General features: G+C 49.4%; 1 protein-coding gene across 1 annotated transcript; it reads left to right on the top strand.

Annotated features, from left to right (window-relative positions):
* Positions 1–7,375: 7,375 nt before the first annotated feature.
* Positions 7,376–8,991, top strand: LOC132321549 (proline-rich protein 2-like). Its single transcript, XM_059835046.1, has 3 exons — positions 7,376–7,478; positions 7,570–7,665; positions 8,297–8,991. Exons 1-3 carry the CDS (start codon positions 7,376–7,378, stop codon positions 8,989–8,991), a joined length of 894 nt encoding a protein of 297 aa, XP_059691029.1.
* Positions 8,992–10,659: the final 1,668 nt, after the last annotated feature.

The following is a 10,659-nucleotide window of genomic DNA, read 5'->3' as shown; positions in this document are numbered from 1 at the left end:
AGGATTTTGTGATTAATATATCTGATCACATATCATACTGCCTGACTTCACCCTGCTGTATTAGGCTAAATGAGGGAAAGGGATGTCTTGTTTTTCTTATAATTTGGAGAGAGAAAAAAGAATCCTACACTATCACTTGATTTCTACCATATGGGTTAAATATTTAAAGCACCCATTGCTGGAATGGCTCTCTGAAAAGAACACTAAATTCTTCAGCTTTGACAGGCAAAGTCAGTGATTGGCATTTCAAAATAAAAAAGACTGGAAAGAATATAAAACCCAAACAATAAACCTTTCACATTGGCTCTATTGTCACAAAGCTCCTTCTCTTCATCAGCGTGATGCCAGGTATATTCACTGTCTCCCCAGAAGCTTTAAATAATAACACGAAGGAAAAGATGAGAACTTAATCTATTCCTCTCTAGGGCAACTTTTAACACTAACTTTTCTCTACCGAGATCCTCTCAGTTGACTTCCAGGCTGACACAGCTGATTTACACTGGATTAAAGCATTGCTTTCTTTCTGTGAAGATGACACACCAATGTCCCTGGCTTAAAGCAGACCTTTGGAGTTTTGAACAAAAATCCCTCTTCCCATTCAATCCATTTTTGTCGTGATTACAGAACAGAACAGAACATGCGTTGCTAGAATATGCAACGAGATGTCCATAAAACAGGAATGGGGACATGCAATTGTCTGGTATAATTTCTGAATGCCAGCAAATTAGAGTTGACCAGACAATGACAATTTCATTTTGTGAGAACTTTCAATGTAACCACAACAAAATGTGGAAAATATTTTCCAAATGCTTTTGTTCCAATGCAAAACAGAAAACAAACCCATTTCAAAATCTTGCCATGAAAACAAAATCAGACAAAAATGTCTACTTTCAGAATAAAATCTGAGCTTTTCCATTTGGAAAGAGGAAGCAAGGGTGTTTTAGCTGTTATGAAGCAATATGGAAAATTCAAGCTCCTGTTTCTCATCCCAGATCAGTATCGCAGTAAGTCAGCGATCACCCCTTCTCAGCGGATCATTGAAATACTTAAGTCTCCATAAAACATTGTAGCGTCACAGAATGCATATTTGGCAAATGGAAATTCTCTGATTTAGCCAGCACTAGTAGAAACCTGTTCTTCCACTCTTCCAGAAATTTAAGGAAATTTTTCTTATAAAAATGAGTAACGAATATGAGTAAGCAGAGTTACCTGTGTGCAGAAGCAACATTGGGCTAAATTCTTCCCTGTGACTGCTTGCTGCTGCCATAATTCTGTCTTAAGTACAAATGACTGCACTGCTTTCAAATAACTTGCTATAAATGCTATTTGCTGGAAGAGAGGATAAGTGCTAGCAGCTATAATTCAAAAGCAATAAAAGCTGCACACATTCCCCAGCAACACAACAAATATGAGACAGACCTGCACTTACAACAACAACAGATAGCTAGAATAGTTCAAATTGTTTATTCCTCCAAGAGCAAGATGAAGGGAAAAAATATCTGGTAGCTCTTCAATGAAATATGTTGAGCAATCATGTTAGTAAGAAACAAAAGCATTCCCTATGTTGGTTAGGCTGTAGAAAAGGGATTCTATAGAATAAAATATCTGCAGCTCAGTGAGCATCGTAACAGGACATTTAAACAGGGACGTGTGAGACACGAAGTAATTTGCTCTACACAGCTTCAGTGAGAGTCCTGTGTCCAGCTTGGAGCATCACATCTTAGCAAATATGCGGACCAGTTTGGAAGGATGCCAGCATAGAACAGTAAGGATGAACTTGAGTGTGGAAGTTTTGCCCCCTGAGGCAAGACCGAAAGAATTGAAAATTTGCTAAGTCTATAAAAACACAGTTGGAAAATCCTGGAAAAAGAAGGCCTGAGTAAGAGTTTTATCTTGATTCTGTCTGTCAGTGACCCAAGCCACTGCCCGAGTATACTCAGCAGTCTGGAAGACAAAATTATTGAAAATGTATGAGAGGGTTTTACCCCTGTAGATCTGAATTTTGCCAGTGAAGTCAATCTTGACAGTAAAGTTTCCCTCTTGATGTCTATCTCAGTGGATCAGAGGATTCACATTTTAAAGCTTTTTGCCCAGATCTGAGGAATATCCTATGTAAAGCAGGCAACAATAGACCATTATTTTAAATTTGTGAAACTGAAACGTCCAGAGTTCCACTAAATATATAGTCCATTTCCTCAAGCTTGGTATCTTAGACACATCCCTGCAGAAATATCCTTAATGCTCCAATTCAGCAAGCATTTAACGTCCATTAAACCAGTCACAAGTTCCATAAGACTGAATGGATTTAAACATACTCTGCTGAAATGAATACTAAAAGTAAAGCTCCCATCATTTTGGAAAAGTTCCTTTGAACAAGATATGTATGAAGCCCATAGAAGGGATAGTATAAACATCTTAAAGCTTAAAACAGAATCAGATTTGCTGAAACAGGAGCAGTAAGGTGATGAAAAAACCATATATTTTTCAAGCTTAGACAGCCAGGCCAAATCAGCTGCAGCAGCCTTTCACCTTTTATAGCTTAAGGATAATTTCCACCTCGCTTATGGACTATGCTTCTCGGAGCTCTCCCTGCCATATTCGTGCTGAGCCCTGTGTCTCCTATACGCCAACCAGAAGGCAGGAGAAGGTTTGCATTGAATATCGCTATATATTATCCCAGAAAAGGTTTTTCCTCAATTCTGCCACTGATGATCAGGCAATTCTGAAAATAACCCATCATCACAGTTTAGCAGAAACCAATTACGAAAAGCTGTGGAAAGGTTTTTTCAGTTGAGTAAGTTACTGCGCGCGTAAGCATAGGACTGTACCTGTTATAATTATTGACTTGAGTGACAATGGAGGAACTGTTCTTCACATTAACCTTCCAATCTTGGGGGCTAAACCAAAAAGTGCCTTAAAGTATTTGTTGCTCCACCTCCCATATGGTTTCACAGACTTCAGCAGAATAAGGCTGATTTATACTGCTCAGCACCGGTCCAACACACGCAGGAAACATTGCTAAGGAATCACAGGTTTTGTCTGTACCTTTTCCTCTTTGTAATCCGCGAAAATCCTTTTTATGCTGATCTCTAATGCACAGTGTTAAACCTACCTGGGCCAACAGATAATACTAAAATACAGGAGCGCTGCTGCGGGCTTCCAGTTCATCATAATCATGCTCCTGACTCCCAAAATTATCAACAGGGTTGGGAACAAAAGAAAATGCTGGGGCAAAGACGGAAGGTGTCACACGGGGTGCACAGATCTGCCTAGAGCACAGAAGCACTGGCAGAGCTGGGACCAGAGGGAATATCAGTACCTCCTTTGCACAGCCTTGCTTAGAAGAGCTTGCTGGTCTTCAACTACGATCCTTCCATAATCTGTAGTGTTACTGAAACATCACCAGAGGATATTTTGCTTTCCTTTCATTGCTGTCCTTTGTAGCACAGCTCAGAAAGTATAAATCAAAGCAGCATGGAAATCACATTTCCTCCCTGCCTCTGGAATGATTTCATCATCTCTTTTTCTATTCAGCCTGTGAAACAGCTAATGCTCTTCTTTGATTTTCAATCCCTTCGTGGATTTTAGGTTACCTGTACTACTGACCTGTTTACAACCAAGTGCCAAACTAAAACATAACGTGGCAACAGGTTTAGTAGCCCTTGTCAGTCTAAAGAGATTAAAAACAAAACAAACCCTGCCCCAAAAAAATAAAAACAATCTGGGGTTTTTGCACCCCCAAGGACAATGTTTCAAATCTGAAATTCAGCCACTTGTACCAAAAGAGGCACAATTTTTTTATATTTTAAAAAAAGTTGGCTAGTATTTAAGCTACTCAGTTAAGGAGATAGCACAAGTCAAATACAGAATAATCCAAGCTAAGATTAAGATGGAAGTTTCCAGCCTGACAATAAGGGGCATCATCCACTACACAACCACTGAAGAACCCCCATGCTATTTCTGGCATTTCTGCCCTATGCAGGTGTGATCGGTACCCCCTGCTCCCGACCCCTGGTAATGTCTGTCCCCTTAGTGTCAGGTGACAGAATCACACGCATTTAGAAAGACAGTCTCACTCATTTTTGCTGTCACACAGAACACTGATGTGAACATTAAAAATCTTGTAGAATTGTTCCTTTGTCTCTTTGACTACATCAGTTGTTTATGTATAAGCTGCCCAAAGTACCTCACATGTAATTAAACATAATCTTCAATAACACTAAATAATATTCAATATAAACAAACAAATAAGAGTAAGCGCTTGCAGTGAAGTAGGAGAAATCCAATAGAATTAAAACTTTGTAATCAATTTATTATAAGAGTGATTAGCAAAAAATCTTGGGGAGAAGGATTAAGAAGCCATTTCAGAAATACCTGAGCACCATTAGCTCGGTGTCCTCCTCACAGGTGAACAGGTTTTGGAAGACCATGTTCATGGCACATATGTTGCATTAGGAAATGGATAAACATGCAAAAAGTGAAGTGAATGGGATTCAGAAATTCCACCTGTCTTTCACAGTGATGTCTTTTATAACACTTTTATGATGCAGAAGTATTTTCTTTGGAAATGGAGTGCCATACTAAATGTAAGCATATGGAATTTATAGTGAAACAGGTTATCACTAGTGAAATTATGAATCTATTACATCTTGTTACTCCCAAATACGTTAGCTTACTTTTTGTTAGTCATTTGCAATAAGACAGTCAAAGTCATCTTGATAATTGATGTGCTGACCTGCCCTAGATGCGATGACTCTGGTCTTTCAATTTCACCATGATTTCCTCTACAGGGATTTAATTAGGAGATGTGCTCCAAGGCACTCGCTCCACATTTCTGCATCTTCTAAGAATGACCTTTGATTTGTTGATTTTCATTTGCTTAAACACATCCTGAAACAAATTTTGCAAACTGAATTAATTTTCATTTGCACTTTACCATTTATGTTAAAATGGGCCAGCGCTCTAACTTCCTTTGTAAAGACTGGCTTCTAAAAAAGAAATTTCCTAAAGTTTAAATCGTTCACCGTAATGTCTGTGAAATGTGTATAATGATTGTTATTAGAAGTCATCATCTAGGGCAAAATACTAAATACATAAACCCACAAGAATTCACAGGAATTCAAAATACAATTTTCTTCCTGGAGAATCTAATTTTAGCTACTAAAAGACCATCATAGCATTAATACTAATGTTTTTATTGTACATGACCTAAACTGTTGTTCAGAAAAACCCCAGGCAACTCACTTAAAAGTTCAAATGCTCTCCTTAGATCAATATGAAAAAAGCAAAATCTGGTAGAAGAGAAAGCAGGGAGGAAGGTATAGCTTTGTTGTATGCTCTACCTGCAAAATGAGCTCATGGGGGTTTATTCACTCTAAAGATGGGTTTCATAGCACCGATGACAACGCGCTGTTAAAAGCTACACTGAAAGCAATGGGTGCTGGGACTTTCAAGCATTGGGACGCACATTTAGCAGAAGCCACTTGGCTAGTTAACACTAGAGGCTCTGCCAGTCGACCTGGCCCTGCCCAGTCTAAACCCCTGTGCACTGTGGAAGGAGGTAAGATCCCCTTAGTACATAAAAAGAACTTGCTGGGAAAAACAGTCTGGGTTATTCCTTCCTCAGGAAAAGGTAAACCTATTGGCGGGGTAGTTTTTGCTCAAGGACCTGAGTGTACTTGGTGGGTAATGCAGAAGGATGGGGGAGTCCAGTGTGTACCTCAAGGCGATTTAATTCTGGGTGAAAATGATCCATGATTTGAGCTGCATGTTATGGGAATTGCTATAGCAAGAACCCATTGTTGCTAGCCAGGCTAGGAGCAAAAGGAGGAGTTCATTGCAATCTTAAACCCTATAAGCTGGCCCAAAGGGACCGGGGTGGAGATTGTCATGGAAATACTTTTAAATTGTTGTAACCCGTAAGTTGACTTGCGTGTTACAGGAATTACTATAGCAGGAACCACCTGTACCAACGGAGGACAAGCCTTACAAGAAGCAGTGCAAGTGCAGCAGTGACCCGACCTGAGCTGGCTGTGGTGCCCAAGAACTCCATGCAATACAACACCTCTGCTGTCCTGAGTGACCACCCTAACAGCTGGAGCCCAAAATGAACTGAAATGAACTCAGTGGACATTTTGTGGACATTTGTGGATATTTATGGACATTTTACAGACATTTCACAGGGGTGATCCATAAACTAAGGGAATGATGTCCGTGTCCTATATCAAAGGGTGGGAAGGGTGATGGTAACTAAGGAGAACGTATTGGATAGTGTGCTACCTGAGCATGCCATAAAAGGTAAGGAATAAGGGGTGGAGAATATGCTGGTTTTGGCTGGGATAGAGTTAGTTTTCTTCACAGTCGCTAGTACAGGGCTGAGTTTTGGATTTGTGCTGAAAACAGGGTTGATAATGTTTTAGTTATTGCTGAGCGGTGCTTACACAGCGTCCAGGCCTTTTCTGCTTCTCACACCACCCCACCAGCGAGTAGGCTGGGGGTGCACAAGAAGTTGGGCTCTGAACTTGTTTAGGCTACTAAAACTTCCAACATACACTCGCTCTCCTGCTCAATCTGGCCAGAGCTCAACACCGATATAGCGAACGTCCAGCGATTGCTCCTACAGTAAAGGTGCCAGCCCTGAAAGCTGTTGCTGGTCCTCATCTCCCACCGGTAACCTCTAAAACGAACCACAAACACTTGGGCTCTGAACTTGTTTAGAGCTGGGACAGCTGGGACAGCTGGACAGCTGATCCCAACTGACCGAGGGGATATTCCATACCATATGACGTCATGCTCAGTATGGTATTCCCCGCTGGGGCCTGGGGACTTGAAATCCCCCATACGGACACGGGCTGCCCATCCCGAGATTTCTCCTAATTGCCTGTAGAATAACTCCTCAGCGCTGGCATCCTGGCTGGGCGATGGCTAGCAGACACCCACTACAACATCTGCTTTGCTTTCCATCCCCCTCATCCTCACCCAGAGGCTCTCGATCACGTACGTCATCACCACCTATAAGGGCTCTACCATCAAACCTCTCCCTCACATACAGCACGACTCCTCCACCTCGCCTGCACTGCCCACCCCTCCTGAACAGCCTGGACCCTCCATCCCAGCGGGACCCCTTCCACCAAGTCCCACTAATCCCAAGGATATCCCAGCTCTGGGAAGGCACCAAGGCTTCCAGCCAAAGGCATTTGCACCCACAGCCCCCAACAGCCGCCTGCAGGGGCCAGGGCAGCCCAGCCCCCCTTAACCCTTTCCCTCCCCAGGAGGAGCTGGGGAGGCTGTTGGGGTGGGGCGGAACACAGGGAGCCCCCGCATTCCATCCTGGGAGACCCAGAGAGTCCTTAGCAGCCAACAGCCACAACGGACCATGGCGCGGCCACCGCTGCGGCTCCCAGCGCGTGGGCCCTGGGCCCCCCCGGCGCCCTGGCTCCTTCAGCCTTTTGTGCTCCCCAAAACCTTCTACCCCCGAGGTAGGGACCCACCCCGACCCCTGCAGCCCGGGACGCTCCTGGGGGCAAGAGCGGAGGTGACCGATGGCCGTCACTCCTGTCTCTCTTGCAGGCTCACCCAACCTGTGCCAACTGCCCGGGCAGGAGCAGCCCTTCCCCGCAGCCTGGGCACCCCCAGTGGGGCTGGCCCCCCAGGCACCACCAGCAGGTATGGCACCCCTCTCTGCTCGGGCACCCCGCCACCTTCGGCACCTTCAGCACCCCCGACCCCTGGGCACGCCCAGGATCCCCCCACCACCCCCAAGCACTCCCAGCATCCCCACCACCCCCGCCCCCCCGGCAGGTATGGCACAGGGCTTCAGCAAGCCCGGGCGACCATCCCCTGCCCTTGCCTGGGTGATGGGTGCCCACTAAATCCCATTTCCACAGAACTTCCCAAATCCTTGGGGCCACCTCTCCCGTGTCAGCCCCCTGGAAGTGAGTCTCCTTCCCCAATTTGCAACCTGGTCCCACTGGCACGTCAGCTCACCCCACGGCGAGTGCCCCGGCCACAAGCTCCCCACGTGCCTGGCGCAGAGCCGGGGCACCTCGGCCATCGGGGCCGGCTCGGCGGGTGCCCTTGGAGGGTCCCCCCGGCCCAGCACGGCTCCCTCTCCCCCACACAGGTCTGCAGAGGGCTCCATGCGGCTGCTGCTTCCACCCCCAGCTCTTCCACATCCCGTGGACGAGCACCCATCCGCCTCCACTGGCCACGGCCACGCTTGGCTGCGCTGCCGCTTCTCTGCCGGGTGCTGCCCTGTGGGGTCCCGGGGGCTGCGGGACCCCCCCGGCTTGGGCAGCCCATCGGAGCCCCCAGGGACAGCCGCAACACCTCCCACCCTACACCCAGCAGGGGAGAGCGGTGACCCCAGCCCCCCCGCTGCTGCCGACGTCCATCCCCAGCTACCAGCAGATCCAGGGGCAGCCCGCAGAGACCAAGACCTCCGGCAGTGCCACCCCCAGGGCAGCACCCCCGGGAAGCAACATCCCCCCGGGCAGCGACGTCCCCCCCAGCCCCTCTGCTGCCCCCCACGAGCAAGCCCTGGGGGACCCCACAGGCGACCTCGCCGTGGCTGAGGAGGTCCTTCTCGAAGAGGCCCTGAGGCTCTTTGGTTGCTCCCCGGACGCGGTGGGGGTCAGCCAGGACGCTCCCAGCAGCGGCCCCAGGCCTGGGGACCCTGGTGGCACCGGCGCAGCCATCCCCCACTGCGACTTCGCCTCGCTCTCCCTGCCCGAAGAGCTGCTCAGCCCCGACTACAGCGTCCCCGAGACCGCCGACGCCATCCTCAGCCTGGACGAGTTCGTCATGGGGCTGGAGCCCCAGGAGCCGTGGGGGGATGAGGGCAGGGACCTGCCACCGTCCCAGCCCGCCACGGCAGAGAAGCGGGGGAAGAAGCGCGCCAAGAGCACCGCGCCAAAGCCAGCCAGCAAGCGCAGGGCTCTCGCCGGCAGCACGGGGGTGGCGGGGGGTTGTTTGGACCCACAGCAGGGGTGAGAGGGAGATGGGGGGAGTGGGGGAGGAGGGCTGGGTATTTGGGGAGGGGGGTGGTGTTGGTATAGTAGATTTGGTGAGGCCGCTTCTCTTGTTTTCTGCATTAAAAGCCATTTCTCCTGAACTACTCCGTGCCTGTGTGGGAGCGGGAGGAAGCGCAGGGGGCACCGGGAAAGGGCACCCAAGAGGTGCAAAAGCCCCGCAGAGCCCCACAGCAGAGCCGGCGAGCCCCGAAGGGCACCGAGCCGTCCCCAGGGCTGAGTCACCAGCAGCGGGGCAGACAATGGCGGCAGCCGGGGGACTGCCCTGTCCCCTTCCCCAGGGGAAGCAGCCCTTCGGCAGGGGAGCCAGGACAGACGGGTCCCTGCACGACACACGGACACGGCCCCTCGCAGAAAGCAGCATGGAGTCCCCGGGACAAGGACAGACCTTGGGGGCCAGGCTGGGGATGGACACACATGACAATGGGGACTGCAACGCCTTCGTCCTGAACACGACCAGTGTCCCCTCCAGCAGGGACAGGGCTCGGTGCAAAGCCCTTCAAAGCCTCAAGACAATCACACCCTTCCTTGGGTCCCACCGCGCTCCGCTCCGGAGCCAGGCTCTGCCTCACTGCCCAGCAAAATAACCCCAAATCACTCCAAGAATGGCGAGGGAGGGAGCTGCAGGCCAGGCAGGGACCCTCCTCCCCTTGTCTGGCTGCACCTTGGGCAGACGCAAGACCAGGAAGGTGGCAAAAAAAATAGGAAGAAAGAAAATCACTGCACCGGCCAGAAAGTGCCTGGAAACTTCATCTCTCTTTGTCCCCCTTTTCCCATCCCGGCTCCACAACCTGGGGCCAATGCAGCCAACGGCGCCTTCGGGAAGTGGCCTCACCTTTCCGGCTCTAGCTTGCAGAAGGTGCAGGGTGAGGTCCCCATCGGGGCAGCCCCCCAGTGCCGGGGGTCGGGGGGATAAACCCCTTCCTTAGGGTAGTCCCAGTGATCCCGCTGGGGCAGTGGGAGCCGCTCGGGACCCCGGGCAGGCACAGTCCCGTTGGCGTCAGCATGGCACGTTGCAGCTCCCACTGCCGCTGCTGCTCAGCGTCTCGCCTCCAATGCTGACCAGCCCCGAGCATCCTCCTCACCCCAAAACTCCTGTCCCCTGGAGCAGCTGCACCACCACCACCCACAGCTCTCGGGGGCCACAGAGACTTCTTCTGCTCCAGGGAAGGAGGAAAACAGCAGAAAAGAAAAAGCCCACAACCCAAACTTCAGGGCGGACCAAAAGTTAAAGCATCTTCTTAAGGGCATTGTCCAAATTGACTCCTATCCTGAGCCTGCTGCCCACCAGCACCCCCAGACCCCTTTCTGCAGGGCTGCTCTCCAGCCACTCGGACACGGGCTGCCCATCCAGAGATTTCTCCTAATTGCCTGTAGAAGAACTCCTCAGTGCCGGCATCCCGGCTGGGTGCCAACGCATTTTTCTCGATCCCTCTGGCAGCAGAGTGCAGGCCACAATTTGCTTTCACGTGGAGGGGTGTCCAGTACACCTGGAATCGACTGCCCCAGGGGCGGGAACATAGTCCTGCCGTTTGTCATGGATGGATACAGACTGCACTGGAGCAAGGTGAAGCTCCCGAACACCTGCAGTGTATTGATGACATCATTGTGTGGGGCAACACAGCGGAGG

The sequence above is a fragment of the Gavia stellata genome, unplaced genomic scaffold, assembly GCF_030936135.1.
Source record: "Gavia stellata isolate bGavSte3 unplaced genomic scaffold, bGavSte3.hap2 HAP2_SCAFFOLD_60, whole genome shotgun sequence".
Taxonomy (NCBI): domain Eukaryota; kingdom Metazoa; phylum Chordata; class Aves; order Gaviiformes; family Gaviidae; genus Gavia; species Gavia stellata.
The sequence above is the reverse complement of the archived record's forward strand: the minus strand, read 5'-3'. Positions and strand labels throughout refer to the sequence as shown.